The sequence below is a fragment of the Lepisosteus oculatus genome, chromosome 18 (genome assembly GCF_040954835.1).
Source record: "Lepisosteus oculatus isolate fLepOcu1 chromosome 18, fLepOcu1.hap2, whole genome shotgun sequence".
In the NCBI taxonomy this organism is placed as follows: Eukaryota; Metazoa; Chordata; class Actinopteri; order Semionotiformes; family Lepisosteidae; genus Lepisosteus; species Lepisosteus oculatus.
Window position 1 is genome coordinate 8,493,211 of NC_090713.1, and position 17,668 is coordinate 8,510,878.

Here is a 17,668-nt window from a genome sequence, read left to right on the forward strand (position 1 = left end):
GAGATGCCACTTTTAAAGGTGATATGTTAAATAAAGTTTTTTATTATTGTTATAGAGAAACTTGATCAGATTTTCCATGGTTCAGAAAAAAGAAGATTAAAATCTGTAATCTTTCCACTTGTATGTAATCAGAAAATACAAGAAGTTTCTGCTTTGTGTAAGGATGGTATCAAAAAGTAATCTAAGTGGTGAGAAAGCTGTGCTCCTCAAAGCGCTTTACAGGATAAAAACAATAACAACAATAGTGGCTGGGCAAACGATTTTTTATAGAAATACAAAATGAGATATAATGATGTGTTCCAACTAAGACATTGACGAGTACAACCTCCCTCTCTGCGGGAGTGCTGGCTGTGACGAATTAAACCAGTTTCACAGGTATAGTATTTTCAAAGTAGAAGGGGGCGAGATTTCCAGCTTAATTTTCGTGTTAAATAATTTTTTAAAATTAAAATTCAATCTATACAGCAATTGCATATTTGGGTACCATTTTATAAAACTTTCATGCTTACAATGTTTAGGGAGAAATGGAAGACTGATAATGGAATGGAATGGAATGAATGATAAGTGTCGCAGTTTAAATAATTTTCGTAGTTAGAAATTATGAAACGCACTGTTAAAAGCAAGGGAGTTTTTATGTCCGTTGCAGTAAAAGAAAATGCCTGACAAAGTAGGGCTTGGACAGATTCCAAGTGCTATTTTGCAATTTACGTTGCATTGTCCATTGTGCTGCTGTAATACACTTTAAAATAAGTCTAAACTGTATCAGCTTTATTTATGGGTTGCAATTTAGAAAAAGTCAAAAACCGCACTCAAAATCCAATTTAGAGCTTTCTGGCAAGAGGAGACACCCAAATTAATAATGTAACATGCCACTGTTTGTGCATGAACAAAGTTATACTGCTATTTCCTTAGATACGCGATTAAAAAATAATAATGTTTTGAATCCCCGGCGGAACACATTCCATAAGAATCAGGTCTTTTATATATCGCCTTTAAAGGTGGCTTCTCAAAATGCTTTACAGGATAAAAACAACAATAACAGCAACAACAATAATAATAATAATAATAAACTTTATTTTATATAGCGCCTTTAAAGGTGGCTTCTCAAAGCGCTTTACAGGATGACAATAAACAATAAATAAGAAGACTACAACAATAAATAAGAAAATTTCACAAGATAGGACACAATAATTACAACAATACAACAATAATAATAGAGGAGACCGTGGAAGATGGTATTAAGAAGAGCAGAGGGGTGAAGAATGGAAGCAGTTAAGTAAAGGCTTTTCTGAAAAGGAGGGTTTTGAGTCTGGATTTGAAGGAGTTTAGAGAAGGTGACTCTCTAATATCCTTGGGCAAGGAGTTCCAGAGCTTGGGGGCATAGCAGGAGAAGGCCCTGTCGCCCATACAATGTAGACGGGCTTGGGGGACAGTAAGGAGGGCAGAATTTGAAGAGCGGAGGTTGCGAGGTGGGGAGTAGGGCGATAAAAGTTCAGACAGGTATTGAGGTGCCAAGCCATGTAAAGCCTTGTAGGTGAGCATGAGGATTTTAAAGTCTACGTGGAATTTGACCGGAAGCCAGTGCAAGGACTCCAGGATAGGAGTAATGTGAACACTTGCACTAGATCTGGTCAGGATTCTGGCTGCTGAATTTTGGACATACTGCAGCTTGTTCAGAGTAGATTTAGATACCCCAGGGAGCAGAGCATTGCAGTAGTCAATTCGAGAGAATACAAATATGTTGATCAGCTTTTCAGCCACAGTTAATGATAGCATAGGGCGTAGTCTTGCGATATTTCTAAGGTGAAAAAAAGATGTTTTGACAGTATGCTGTACATGTGGGTCGAATGTTAAGCCAGAATCGAATATAACCCCAAGGTTTTTCAATTTTGATTGGAGCTCAAGTACAGAGCCATCTACAGACAGGGTTACAGGACTGGCTTTACGAAGTTGATGGGGGGTACCAATAAGCATGACTTCAGTCTTGTCACAGTTAAGATGAAGGAAGTTTTGAGTCATCCAAATTTTTATGTCAGAGATGCAATTAGATAGAATAGAGACAGCCACATCAGTGTCGGGTTTGGTATGGATGTATATTTGAGTATCGTCAGCGTAAAAATGAAAGCTGAGGCCATGTGATCTTAAAAGCTGACCAAGTGGGAACATGTAAATGCTGAAGAGCAAGGGGCCCAGTATTGAGCCCTGAGGGACACCAGACTTGACAAGACCAATTTCAGACCTGTACCCATTGAGAGAGACAAAGTGACAGCGATCAGTGAGGTAAGACTTAAACCATTTGAGGGCAGTGTCAGAGACTCCAAACACAGTCTCGAGACGAGAAAGCAAGATGTTATGGTCAACAGTGTCAAAGGCAGCACTGAGATCAAGAAGGATGAGTATGGAAAGAGAACCAGAATCAGAAGCTATTAGGAGATCGTTGGTGACTTTGACTAGGGCGGTTTCTGTGCTGTGAAGTTGACGGAAGCCAGATTGGAGGGGTTCGAAAAGGTTGTTTGTCATGAGGTGGTTATGTAACTGAAGTGTGACAGCACGTTCTAGAATTTTAGAGAGAAAGGGTAAGTTGGAGATGGGGCGAAAGTTGTTAAGATTGTCGAGAGCCATGTTAGGCTTCTTTGGCACTGGGGTAATAGCAGCAGTTTTGAGGACCGTTGGTACAATGCCGGTGCTCAAGGATTCATGTATTATATTGAGGACAATGGGACAGAGAGAAGAGAAACAGGACTGGAATAAAGTGGTGGGAATGGGATCTAAAATAGATGTGGTGGGTTTCATGCGCGTAACTAGTTTGTTTAGGGATGCTGAGTCAAGAAGAGAGAAGCTGGAGAGACGGGAACCAGAGAAGTTGGATGAGGAGGGAGGAGGTGTGGAAATTATATCCGTAGTGGAGAGAATGTGATGCCGACATTTATAACGACAAATATAACGACAAATATATAAAATATAACGACATTTTAATGTTTAATGTTTAACATGCTGTAATACACAGTTTGAAATTATTAAAAGTCTAAAGAGTATACAACTTAAATTCTTAATTGGAAAAAGATCATCCTTCAGCAGTGACCGGGATTTTCTGGCGACAGCTCAAATGCTGTACATGAGACGTTAAGCTTTATTAGCTCCACCTAGCAGTTTTACAAGGTGATTCCTTGGCCAGTAGCCTGTAGCCATATCACCCTGCAACTCACAACTGGCAACCCACTGAAGCTAAGCAGGTGTGAGCCTGGTAAGTACCTGGATGGGAGACCTCCTGGGAAAAACTAAGGTTGCTGCTGGAAGAGGTGTTAGTGGGGCCAGCAGGGGGCACTCACCCTGCGGTCCATATGGGTCCTAATGCCCCAGTATAGTGATGGGGACACTATACCGTAAACAGGTGCTGTCCTTCGGATGAGACGTAAAACCGAGGTCCTGACTCTCTGTGGTCATTAAAAATCCCAGGGCGTTTCTCGAAAAGAGTAGGGGTGTAACCCTGGCATCCTGGCCAAATTTCCCATTGGCCCTTACCAATCATGGCCTCCTAATAATCCCCCTCTATGAATTGGCTACATTACTCTGCTCTCCTCCCCACTAATAGCTGGTGTGTGGTGAGCGTTCTGGCGCACTATGGCTGCCGTCGCATCATCCAGGTGGATGCTGCACATTGGTGGTGGAGGGGAGTCCCCATTACCTGTAAAGCTCTTTGAGTGGAGTGTCCAGAAAAGCGCTATATAAGTGTAAGCAATTATTATTATTATTATTATTCCAGAAACTATTATCATACCTTTGGTGTGATGCGGTATGATGCATTAAGAAGCGTGGTGACATGCCACACCTACCGCGTTTTAAAGCAGCGTACTCTGCGCATTTTAAATGGCTGGATCTAGATGTCAGAGTGAGGACTGTTTCAACTCTCTTATGTACTGTTACAGTGCTGTCAAGGTCTACTTTCTGAAAATAAATCCTAGTCTGCAGCCGAGTGCTCTGAAGTCACATGGAGATGCTTAGATGGTTCACAGTGCGTTCAGGTTTAAAATGGAGGAGAGTAGAAGCGCTGATCGTGGTGGATAAGATTGTGTCAGTGTTTTTATACATAGAGAGCATTTTCTTCAGTGCCTTGTTAAAGTACTGAGAACATTTAAGTTTCTAAATGTTGTTGTTTTAATGCTTGTTGGTCAAATACTATGAAGTAATAAGTAATAATATTTATTATGTACAGTGCTTATAAAAAGTATTTATCCTCCTTGGACTTTTTCACATTTTATTGTGTTACAGCATGGAACCATGATGTATTTAACTGAGATTTATTGCCCCTCATCAACACCAAGTACTCTATAATGTCAAAGTGAAAAACAATCCAGACATTTTACTAAATTAATTAAAAATAAAAAACAGAAAATAATTGAATTCATACATATTCACCTTTGGCAGCAATTACAGCTGTCAGTCTCTTTGGGTAAGTCTCTATCAGCGTTGCACATGCTGACATTGGAATTGCCCATTCTTTTGCCCATTCTTCTTGGCAAAATTGCTCAAGCTCCATCAAGTTGGAGGGGTTCCGTTTGTGAACAGCAATTTTTAAGTCAATCCACAGATGCTCAATTGAATTGAGGCATTGGCTTTGACTTGGACACTGCAGTACAGTGTGTGAGAGAGTGTCAGTGTCGTTATTGTGCAGTAACGGACAGAGTTTGAGCAGAGAGGGATTCAGCCTGTTTTAAAGTCATTTTATACTTAAGAACAGGATTTATACTATATATATATTTGGATTTCCTGTTTATTGAGGGATATTGAACTTTGCCTCTTGTTTATCTGTTTTGGTGGACACGAATTGAAAGGGAAATCCTATAAGTAACAATCTACAGAACAGGGACAGAAGTGCATTGACAGATAGGGACATAGATAAGTGAACTTTTGTGTTTTTCTTTACTCATGATAAGTTATTGTAATTATAATTATTGTTTTGTTATTGTAAATTAATTTGTAACTATAAAAAACACTGCTTTTATATTTTTGTGTCAATGTAATAATGTGCAGTAGTGTGTGAGAGTGTGTGTCAGTGCTGTTAATGTGTTGTACAGTGTGTGTTAGTGTTGTTAATGCGAGTGTCTCACTTGTGTGTTGGCAGGTTTTGCTGGTCAGATTCATGTCCTTGAGTCCCTCTGCTGACCATGAGCAGGAGAACAGCTTTTGAAATGAGTCTCTCTGGGGAGCCTGAGGCTGAAGATGGAGCGATGGGCCCTGAAATTAAGAGGTTAGAGGGTATCCTTGTGTTTGAAGACCTGACTGACTCTGACACTGAATCTGTCTGGCTACAAGGCTATACGGATGTGTCTGTGTTACTGTAGATGTTTCTGCTGTTTTCTGTCTGTTGTCAGAGTTATGTGACTGTAGTGGCTGAAGTTTCCTGGCTCAGCTGTCTTGGGTCTAGTGCTCAAGTTTGTTGTCACAGGCTGTCAGGACATGCATTTTCAGTGTCCAATCCCAGGGGGATGCATGTAGTGGGAATATCACTATGACTGGGTGGCTACCTTAGTTTGAGGTAACTAAAATTATATAGCACACTCTGAACTTCAGACTATAGATTAAGAAAAACAGACACTAAGGATATAGTTTTTGAGCATCTTTTCCTTTCTCTGGGTGCTCTGCTTAAGTACATTCTTAGCAGTTCATTTATGTATAGATGAGCTAAACCTGCCTAGTCAGCTAGACAAGATAACATTTGTAAGTGTTTCAGGTGGGTAGCTGTGTCAGCATGCGTAGGCTGCAAAGGAACAAGTAATAGGCTTATTCCATGCTGAAAAAAAGAAGAAAGAAAACACAACGTTTCGGCCGTGGAGCCTTCTTCAGGTGTTGTTTTCAAAACACTACAGTACTTTTTCACGGTTATCTTAATGGTTTCTTCAAACTGTGTATGTTGGCAATTATCTTCCTCTACCAGTCATTAAGATTTAATAGTACTTTTCATCACTCAGCATATACAGAGGGAGTGGAGCAGTGGCTCTGTGGCTAAGGATCTGTACCTGTGGCTGGAGGGTTGCCGGTTCAAATCCCACATCTGACAGAGGTATCCTAATCCATTGGGTCCCTGAGCAGGCTCTTTATCCTAGCTGCTCCAGGGGTGTCATATAAATGGTTGACCCTGTGCTCTGACCCCCATCTTCTCTCCCTGTCTGTGTGTCTCATGGAGAGCAAGCTGGGGTATCTGAAAAACACATTCCTAATGCAAGAAATTGTATATGGGAAATAAAGTGATCTTATCTTATCTTATACAGTCAACCACCAGATCTCCACAGCCTTCTTGTCCACCATTCCCTTAACCATCATCTCATACCACTGACCACCTGATCTCCATAACTAACTAATAACTGGGTAGCAAAGCTGATTACTGGCTTTAAATCACAAAGCCTCAGCATCACACAGTCATTCGGTCATTTCCCCGAGAACTATGTCAGCTGAGTCTAAAGACATCATGTGGCTATGTTATCTTTTGAGACCAGATATCCTGAGACTGCTTTAGTAAAATATAAGTAAAAAGATATATAGTTGACAAGATATAATACGAACTTATAGTAAAACACTTTTAGTTAATTCCCTCACCAGTGACAGCCAAGGTGTCTGATGAGGCCTTCAACTAATCACTGCCTTCAAGGTGAAACAAACTGCTCTAACTGATGATCCCCTTCTCTGTAACAGCACCAACCGGAGGCTGTGAGATGCATAAACTCTGCACTTTTGATATTTTGAGTTTGAGTTTGATAGGATCCACTATTCTTCTTCTTACTGGTGTGTGTTTAAGGTACTTATGAATATGCTGAGTGGATGCATTCTGCTATTTTTTATGTTGCATATTTGTATTGTATGTTTTTAATAGTATGAGCTCACCAAACCAGATTATATGCAACTAGTTGTTATGGCAATAAAATATTGAACTTGAAATTTCTGGGGAATGTAGTTCAGGCTAGAACTGCTATCTTGCCTGAACTTGCCATCTTCATCGATTCTATGTTCAAGACATCAGTGCCTCTTCACCTCCAGATGTACAAGATCCATCCACCTGCTCGTTATCTATATTCAAAGCTGGCCGGAAACACAGAATGTTAGGTTATATAATTAAAAGCAAGGAATTTATTGAAAGACATTTTGCTAAAATTGTATAAACCACCAGTAAGGCCTTATTTAAAATTGTATATAATTTTGTTTCAATATGGACACTGTGTATAATTGTGCTTCAATTTAGATCATTGTATATTTTTAGCTGCTTGAGATTTAGTCCAGAGATGAGGACCAAGATACAACTCTGGGCTCAAAGGATTATGTAATATTGAAGGTTAAAAGAACCAAACATTTCTAATCTTATAAGAGTGGCTAAGAGGAGTCTGATTCAAGATTATAGAATCCTAAAGACGCTGACACACTCAACCCAGTGAGCTAAATCACTGTCAGCAGTGATGGACAATACTACCTGCACAGCTACACCTGGAAATCACATAGGCAGCAAGAGACAGACACTTAAACACTGAACAAGAGTGTCTGAATGGACACACATGGCCACTGTACTTCAGCCAAGTGTCCAGTGGGGAGAGAGGAAGTTAATGGACAGAGTGTTTTAGAGTCCAAAACAGAAATTTGAGCCCAGAGAGAGGGAGTTAAAAAGCCCTGTGAAGATATACACTGTGAAGGACATGTTTTGAAACTACAGAGAAGTGCTGAGAACAGGAGGCCCTTCTTTGCACCAAAGGTTGTTAGAGTCAGGAACAAGCAGCCTAGCCATGTGGGTGATACTGACACACTGGTGTCTTTCAGGAAAAACACAGCCTGAGATCCTTGGATCAGTTGGTTAGTAACTACCAAACTGTCCAGAAAGGCTCAAAGACATCCATTAATGACTGTGGTTTATCTGTCTGAAACTGGCACACTACTTGGATTACTGGATTTCAAATGATCACATTCTGGTTGTACTGAATTCCTGTTTTTTTGACAAGATCTATGATTTAAATTGGACTATAGAAGGATTTAATATGTGATTTAATTGAATATATGATCTGAATTTGTGAAGGACCAGAGTAGTAAGGGATGAGTAGATCCCAGGTAAAATGTATTACTTATTCATCACTCAGACCTGCAATATCACCAGCAACATGATCAATGTGTGACTTCAGCTGAGCAGCTCTGACTCTACAGTAGAAAAGTTCAGGCTCCAGAGCTGCTCTAGTCTGGAAACCAGCAGAAACACACCGGATTTCAGGCTCATGTTCTCACACTGGGACTGTGTGCTGCCCCCTGCTGGCTCTTTCCTTCAGGCCATGAAGAGGGAAAGGGGCTGTGAGGTCTGGAGGTGAAATGGGAGAACAGCTCTAATACCAGCACAGCCACTACTGAACATCAGAGACAGGAATACTGAACAAGAGTGTCCAAATGGACACGAATGGTCACTGTACTTCAGCCTATTGTCCAGTTGGGGAGAAGGAAAGTTAATGGAAGGACAGTTTTAGAATCCCATCCAGAATTCACAACCTAGAGACAGGCAGCTCAGCAGTGCCAGATTTAGTAATTCTACAGGATGGATGGTAGGATTAATAGAGACAGAATCCACTGTCTCACCAGCAATTCTCAAAATTAAAAATCAGAAGCAAATGGTTATGTACTCCTTTTTGTGTCAAAAAGTTATTCATTTTACAAAAGACTATTCATTCCAGTTTCTCTATTTTGTTTTCCACTGAAAGTCATCAGATCAGATAAAGCAGCAGTCATTTAAAATGTTGTACAATTTGTTTGAATTTAGTCACTGTGTACTGTAGGTTTCAAGCAGTCACAGAGCGGTCCAGTGCAGGTTTGCGATGAGTTTAATTGTAACAGAAATTGGCATTTCCAGAGAACACTGAAGGAGACACACACAAGATGTATTTCCCACAGTGCCCCAAATTGCAACAGTTTTACGGAGGTTTTTATAGCCATGTTATTACCATGAATGGGATTTAAGTGTCCTCATTCTACTTATGGTCCAGTGGCTATTCTTGTTCATGTTGTCCTGCCTTCTAGCTATTTCTGTGGTATCATGTACAACAGCAAATGTCTGTTCTAAAATTCTCTAAAGCCGGGTCAGGAGACCAGGTCAATGATCCCAGGCCAGAGCCAGATATGTATGTGACTTCAGCTCAGCAGCTCTGCCTCTCCAGTAGAAAAGTGACTCCAGGCTCTCTGAGCTGCTCCATTTAAAAAAAACAGCAGAAACACCCTGGAGTTCAGGCTCATGTTCACACACTGGGACAGTGTGCTGCCCCCTATAGGCTGTTTCCTTCAGGCCATGAAGAGGGAAAGGGGCATTGAGGGCTGAGCAGCAGAGAGACACATATTAATCTTGCAGAACGAGAGATATTCTAAAAATCCAAAACAGAATAAGCTTCTTATGTAAACCGTTCCGTGCCAAAACAATCTCTCCATTTTACAAAGGGCTACTCATTCCACTTTCTGTATTTTGTTTTCCACTGAAAATCATCACATCTCCAGAACCCAGTGAAGCACATTCTGTACTCTAGCTCACTGTGTTACTCCCTCTCTCTGTTTTTCATGAGTTCCCTGTCTGTAACTTTCTGAGTTTTGTTAGTGAGCTCAGCTTCTGTCAGTTCAAGGTCAGGAGTTTGTGTCTGTGCTGTTCATAGGGTCAAGCTGGAGAGACCAGAGTCATCAGTGCCCAGATGTGTGTCCATGAAGAGTGACGGGTCAATGAATCCACCAATAGAGTTCAGAGGTGGAGCCTTTGCCTCTGACCCAAGGTGAGGTCACTATTGTGTATTGAGTGTATCTATCTGTTGGTCATGAGATAAGATTGTGTGAACTGGATCACGTCTCACTTTCAATACTTTTATTTTCTGTGAAAAGTTAAGACGAATAAAGACTAGACGGCTGAAAACAAAAACGAATTTCTGCAACTAGTATTTTCTACTGCCTAAAGGATGAAAGACTGTGTATCCACTCCAGACACAATCACGGAAACACAGGGGAAGGATTCGTGAGCTGTAATTGATCATGGGAGTGATGAGCAGCAGAATATAGAACATGAATTTCTCAAAACAGATCAAACAGTGGAGTGGGGGAGAGGAGCTCCAATAGACACTTTGTCATTTACACAAAAATGTGATCCTTGTTTTATGGAGTTGAGCTGCATGTCAGTTGTCTAGGCATCAGATTGATGACATCTTGATGATGATGGTGGATTTGGCAGCTGTAATTATTATTGTCAATAGGGGTGTGTCCATTATTCTGATATAGTAATTGTGGATTTAGAAAGTCTAGCCCCTCGTCCTCACAGTGGATCCTGGTCAGTGCAGTCTGAGTCAACAGGGTGGCGTGCACTAGGAGACACACTGGTAGAAGTAGAAAAACACTTGATTCCTGCGTAACATAGAACAATATAATTTGTTGCTAGACGATTTGGGAAAACAAAAAAAAAACACAGAATGTAAGGATACAGTATACAGTTAAAAGAATAGAATTTATTGAAGGACATTTTGTTAAAGTTGTACAACACACAGTGAGGCCTCATTTATAACTTTGTAACTGTTGTTTAGACCTTGGTTATTGTGTATAATGTTTTGGGGACAAACAGATTACTGCTCTGCAGTTAGTCCAGAGGAGAGTAACCAGATACAGCCTTGGGCTCAAAAAGAGATCAAGCACTGGATGAAGCACGAATGTTTAACTCTGAGGGCTAAAAGAACTGTAGCCGTGCAATCTTGTAAGAGTGTTATTGACTATTCAGCTGAATAAGGTTAGGCGTTTGTGCCTGTGCTGTTCACAGAGTCAAGCTGGATAGACCAGGGTCACCAATGTCCAGCTGTGTGTCCATAAAGAGTGACGGCTCAATGAATCCACCAATAGAGTTCAGAGAAGGACCCATCGCCTCTGACCGCAGGTGAGGTCACTGTTGTCCATTGTGTGTATCTATCTGCTGGTCATATGATTGTGTGAACTGGATTATCTCCCACTTTCTTAATTTTAATGTGAAAACTTTAAGACAAAGACTTGACGGCTGAAAAAATGCTGAAAATAAAAACAAAATTCTACAGCTAATATTTTCTCATGATTATGGAATGAAACAGTGAGTATCCAGTGCAGACATGACCACAGACACACAGGGTGTGAGTAACATAGATCTGTTATTAAACATGGGAATGATGAGCAGCATAATGTAGTACCTGTATTTCTCAAAACAGATCAAAGACTAGAGTGAGCAAGAGGAGCTCCACTTGGACACTCTGTCCATTTCCACAATAATGTCCAGCTGGTTTTATGGAGTTGAACTCCCTGTCAGTTGAATGGGCAGCAGATTGATGACAACTTGATGATGATGGTGGAGTTGGCAGCTGTAATTATTATTGTCAACAGGGAAGTGTTCATCACTCTGATAATATAATTATTGGTTAGAAATTCCAGCCCCTCGTCCTCACGGTGGGAACTGGTCAGTGTGAGCTGCAGTCATGTGCAGTCCGTGTCAACAGGGCGCACTAGGACGTATTTAGACACTGGTAGGGACAGGTAAACATTGTACCTATTATTTTTCTAGACAATTTGGGAAAGCAATAGAAAAGACACAGAGAATGTTAATTTTATATAGTTAAAATCATTGAATTTAATAAAGGTCATTTTGTTAAAATTGTATAACACACCTGTGAGGCCTCATTTAAAATTGTCTCCAGTTTCGTTTAGACTATGGTCATTGTGTACAATGTTGAAGATACAAACAGATTAATGGTCTGCAATTAGTCCGGAGAAGAGTAAGCAGATAGAGCCTTGGGCTCAAAAGAAATGTCTAATACTGAGGGTTCAAAGAACTGAACCTGTCAGATTTTATAAGAGGGTCTGATTCGAGATTATAGAATCCTAAAGACACTGGGGCACTCAACCGAGTCACCAGAATCACTATGAAAAGTGATATACACTGTGAAGGACATGTGTTGAAACTACAGAGAAGTGCTGAGAACAGGAGGCCCTTCTTTACACAAAAGGTTGTTAGAGTCAGGAACAAGCAGCCTAGCCATGTGGGTGATACTGACACACTGGTGTCTTTCAGGAAAAACACAGCCTGAGATCCTTGGATCAGTTGGTTAGTAACTACCAAACTGTCCAGAAATGCTCAATGATGTCCATCAGTGACTGGTTAAGCTGTCTGAATCTGGCACACTACTTGGATTACTGGATTTCAAATGATCGCATTCTGGTTGTACTGAATTCCTGTTGGTTTTACAAGATCTATTATTTAAATTGGACTATAGAAGGATTTAATATGTGATTTAATTGAATATATGATCTGAACTTGTGAAGGACCAGAGTAGAAAGGGATGAGTAGATCCCAGGTAAAATGTATCACTGATTTATCACTCAGATGTGCAGTATCACCAGCAACATGACCAATGTGTGACTTCAGCTGACCAGCTCTGCCTCTCCAGTAGAAACGTGACTCCAGGCTCTCTGAGCTGCTCCAGTTCGAAAAATCAGCAGAAACACCCTGGAGCTCAGGCTCATGTTCACACACTGGGACAATGTGCTGCCCCCTATAGGCTGTTTCCTTCAGGCCATGAAGAGGGAAAGGGGCTGTGAGGGCTGAGCAGCAGAGAGACACATCTTAATCTTGCAGAATGAGAGAGATTCTACAAATTCAAAACAGAATAAGCTTCTTATGTATACCGTTCCGTGCCAAAACAATCTCTTCATTTTACAAAGGGCTACTCATTCCACTTTCCACATTCTGTTTTCCACTGAAAATCATCACATCTCCAGAACCCAGTGAAGCACATTCTGTACTCTAGCTCACTGTGTTACTCACTTTCTCTGTTTTTCATGAGTTCCCTGTCGGTATCATTCTTTTTTTGTTAGTGAGCTCAGCTTCTGTCAGTTCAAGGTCAGGAGTTTGTGTCTGTGCTGTTCACAGGGTCAAGCTGGAGAGACCAGAGTCATCAGTGCCCAGCTGTTTGTCCATGAAGAGTGACGGGTCAATGAATCCACCAATAGAGTTCAGAGGTGGAGGCTTTGCCTCTGACCCAAGGTGAGGTCACTATTGTGTATTGAGTGTATCCATCTGTTGGTCATGATATAAGATTGTGTGAACTGGATCACGTCTCACTTTCAATACTTTTATTTTCTGCGAAAAGTTAAGACGAATAAAGACTAGACCCCTGAAAACAAAAACAAATTTCTGCAACTATTTTCTACTGCCTAAAGGATGAAAGACTGTGTATCCACTCCAGATACGATCACGGAAACACAGGGGAAGGAGCAGTGAGCTGTAATTGATCATGGGAGTGATGAGCAGCAGAATATAGAACATGAATTTCTCAAAACAGATCAAACAGTAGAGTGGGGGAGAGGAGCTCCAATAGACACTTTGTCATTTACACAAAAATGTGATCCTTGTTTTATGGAGTTGAGCTCCATGTCAGTTGTCTAGGCATCAGATTGATGACAACTTGATGATGATGGTGGATTTGGCAGCTGTAATTATTATTGTCAATAGGGGTGTGTCCATTATTCTGATATAGTAATTATGGATTTAGAAAGTCCAGCCCCTCGTCCTCACAGTGGATCCTGGTCAGTGCAGTCTGAGTCAACAGGGTGGCGTCCACTTGGAGACACACTGGTAGAAGTAGAAAAACACTTGATTCCTGCGTAACATAGAACAATATAATTTGTTGCGAGACGATTTGGGAAAACAAAAAAGACACACAGAATGTGAGGATACAGTATACAGTTAAAATAATTTATTGAAGGACATTCTGTTAAAGTTGTACAACACACAGTGAGGCCTCATTTATAACTTTGTAACTGTTGTTTAGACCTTGGTTATTGTGTATAATGTTTTGGTGACAAACAGATTACTGCTCTGCAGTTAGTCCAGAGGAGAGTAACCAGATACAGCCTTGGGCTCAAAAAGAGATCAAGCACTGGATGAAGCACGAATGTTTAACTCTGAGGGCTAAAAGTACTGTACCTGTGCAATCTTGTAAGAGTGTTATTGACTATTCAGCTGAATAAGGTTAGGAGTTTGTGTCTGTGCTGTTCACAGAGTCAAGCTGGATAGACCAGGGTCACCAGTGTCCAGCTGTGTGTCCATAAAGAGTGACGGCTCAATGAATCCACCAATAGAGTTCAGAGAAGGACCCATCGCCTCTGACCGCAGGTGAGGTCACTGTTGTCCATTGAGTGTATCTATCTGCTGGTCATATGATTGCGTGAACTGGATTATCTCCCACTTTCTTAATTTTAATGTGAAAACTTTACAACAAAGACTTGATGGCTGAAAAACTGCTGAAAATAAAAACAATATTCTACAGCTAATATTTTCTCATGATTAAGGGATGAAACAGTGAGCATTCAGTGTAGACATGACCACATACACACAGGGTGTGAGTAACATAGACCTGTTATTAAACATGGGAATGATGAGCAGCATAATGTAGTACCTGTATTTCTCAAAACAGATCAAAGACTAGAGTGAGCAAGAGGAGCTCCACTTGGACCATCTGTCCATTTCCACAATAATGTCCAGCTGGTTTTATGGAGTTGAATTCCCTGTCAGTTGAATGGGCAGCAGATTGATGACAACTTGATGATGATGGTGGAGTTGGCAACTGTAATTATTATTGTCAACAGGGAAGTGTTCATCACTCTGATAATATAATTATTGGTTAGAAATTCCAGCCCCTCGTCCTCACGATGGGAACTGGTCAGTGTGAGCTGTAGTCATGTGCAGTCCGTGTCAACAGGGCGCACTAGGACATATTTAGACACTGGTAGGGACAGGTAAACATTGTACCTATTAATTTTCTAGACAATTTGGGAAAGCAATAGAAAAGACACAGAGAATGTTAATTTTATATAGTTAAAATCATTGAATTTAATGAGGGACATTTTGTAAAAATTGTATAACACACCTGTGAGGCCTCATTTAAAATTGCGTCCAGTTTCGTTTAGACTATGGTCATTTTGTACAATGTTGAAGATACAAACAGATTAATGCTCTGCAATTAGTCCGGAGAAGAGTAAGCAGATAGAGCCTTGGGCTCAAAAGAAATGTCTAATACTGAGAGTTCAAAGAACTGAACCTGTCCAATTTTATAAGAGGGTCTGATTTGAGATTATAGAATCCTAAAGACACTGGGGCACTCAACCGAGTCGCCAGAATCACTATGAAAAGTGATATACACTGTGAAGGACATGTGTTAAAACTACAGAGAAGTGCTGAGAACAGGAGGCCCTTCTTTACACAAAAGGCTGTTAGAGTCAGGAACAAGCAGCCTAGCCATGTGGGTGATACTGACACACTGGTGTCTTTCAGGAAAAACACAGCCTGAGATCCTTGGATCAGTTGGTTAGTAACTACCAAACTGTCCAGAAAGGCTCAATGACGTCCATCAGTGACTGGTTAAGCTGTCTGAATCTGGCACACTACTTATATTACTGGATTTCAAATTATCACATTCTGGTTGTACTGAATTCCTGTTGGCTTTACAAGATCTATGATTTAAATTGAACTATAGAAGGATTTAATATGTGATTTAATTGAAAATATGATCTGAACTTGTGAAGGACCAGAATAGAAAGGGATGAGTAGATCCCAGGTAAAATGTATTACTGATTCATCACTCAGATGTGCAGTATCACCAGCAACATGACCAATGTGTGACTTCAGCTGACCAGCTCTGCCTCTCCAGTAGAAACGTAACTCCAGGCTCTCTGAGCTGTTCCAGTTCGAAAAATCAGCAGAAACACCCTGGAGCTCAGGCTCATGTTCACACACTGGGACAGTGTGCTGCCCCCTATAGGCTGTTTCCTTCAGGCCATGAAGAGGGAAAGGGGCTGTGAGGGCTGAGCAGCAGAGAGACACATCTTAATCTTGCAGAACGAGAGAGATTCTACAAATTCAAAACAGAATAAGCTTCTTATGTATACCGTGCCGTGCCAAAACAATCTCTTCGTTTTCCAAAGGGCTACTCATTCCACTTTCCATATTCTGTTTTCCACTGAAAATCATCACATCTCCAGAACCCAGTGAAGCACATTCTGTACTCTAGCTCACTGTGTTACTCACTTTCTCTGTTTTTCATGAGTTCCCTGTCGGTATCATTCTTTTTTTGTTAGTGAGCTCAGCTTCTGTCAGTTCAAGGTCAGGAGTTTGTGTCTGTGCTGTTCACAGGGTCAAGCTGGAGAGACCAGAGTCATCAGTGCCCAGATGTGTGTCCATGAAGAGTGACGGGTCAATGAATCCACCAATAGAGTTCAGAGGTGGAGGCTTTGCCTCTGACCCAAGGTGAGGTCACTATTGTCTATTGAGTGTATCTTATCTGTTGGTCATGAGATAAGATTGTGTGAACTGGATCACGTCTCACTTTCAATACTTTTATTTTCTGTGAAAAGTTAAGACGAATAAAGACTAGACAGCTGAAAACAAAAACAAAATTCTGCAACTAGTATTTTCTACTGCCTAAAGGATGAAAGACTGTGTATCCACTCCAGACACAATCACGGAAACACGGGAAGGAACAGTGAGCTGTAATTGATCATGGGAGTGATGAGCAGCAGAATATAGAACATGAATTTCTCAAAACGGATCAAACAGTGGAGTGGGGGAGAGGAGCTCCAAAAGACACTTTGTCATTTACACAAAAATGTGATCCTTGTTTTATGGAGTTGAGCTCCATGTCAGTCGTCTAGGCATCAGATTGATGACAACTTGATGATGATGGTGGATTTGGTAGCTGTAATTATTATTGTCAATAGGGGTGTGTCCATTATTCTGATATAGTAATTATGGATTTAGAAAGTCCAGCCCCTCGTCCACACAGTGGATCCTGGTCAGTGCAGTCTGAGTCAACAGGGTGGCGTCCACTTGGAGACACACTGGTAGAAGTAGAAAAACACTTGATTCCTGCGTAACATAGAACAATATAATTTGTTGCGAGACGATTTGGGAAAACAAAAAAGACACACAGAATGTGAGGATACAGTATACAGTTAAAATAATTTATTGAAGGACATTCTGTTAAAGTTGTACAACACACAGTGAGGCCTCATTTACAACTGTGTAACTGTTGTTTAGACCTTGGTTATTGTGTATAATGTTTTGGGGACAAACAGATTAGTGCTCTGCAGTTAGTCCAGAGGAGAGTAACCAGATACAGCCTTGGGCTCAAAAAGAGATCAAGCACTGGATGAAGCACGAATGTTTAACTCTGAGGGCTAAAAGAACTGTAGCCGTGCAATCTTGTAAGAGTGTTATTGACTATTCAGCTGAATAAGGTTAGGAGTTTGTGCCTGTGCTGTTCACAGAGTCAAGCTGGATAGACCAGGGTCACCAATGTCCAGCTGTGTGTCCATAAAGAGTGACGGTTCAATGAATCCACCAATAGAGTTCAGAGAAGGACCCATCGCCTCTGACCGCAGGTGAGGTCACTGTTGTCCATTGAGTGTATCTGTCTGCTGGTCATATGATTGTGTGAACTGGATTATCTCCCACTTTCTTAATTTTAATGTGAAAACTTTAAGACAAAGACTTGACTGCTGAAAAAATGCTGAAAATAAAAACAAAATTCTACAGCTAATATTTTCTCATGATTACGGGATGAAACAGTGAGTATCCAGTGCAGACATGACCACAGACACACAGGGTGTGAGTAAC

At 40.8% G+C, this 17,668-nt stretch overlaps 1 protein-coding gene across 1 annotated transcript in view; it reads left to right on the forward strand.

The window, feature by feature from the left end:
* Positions 1–5,126: 5,126 nt before the first annotated feature.
* The window catches only part of LOC107076301 (protein NLRC3-like), a 369,350-nt gene continuing 356,808 nt past the window's right edge, over positions 5,127–17,668 (forward strand). Inside the window, exons 1-7 of the mRNA XM_069180176.1 lie at positions 5,127–5,248; positions 9,657–9,770; positions 10,796–10,909; positions 12,926–13,039; positions 14,057–14,170; positions 16,187–16,300; positions 17,320–17,433. Coding sequence (XP_069036277.1) covers positions 5,166–5,248; positions 9,657–9,770; positions 10,796–10,909; positions 12,926–13,039; positions 14,057–14,170; positions 16,187–16,300; positions 17,320–17,433 — 767 coding nt within the window. The 5' untranslated portion in view covers positions 5,127–5,165. The remainder of the gene's footprint in view (positions 5,249–9,656; positions 9,771–10,795; positions 10,910–12,925; positions 13,040–14,056; positions 14,171–16,186; positions 16,301–17,319; positions 17,434–17,668) is intronic.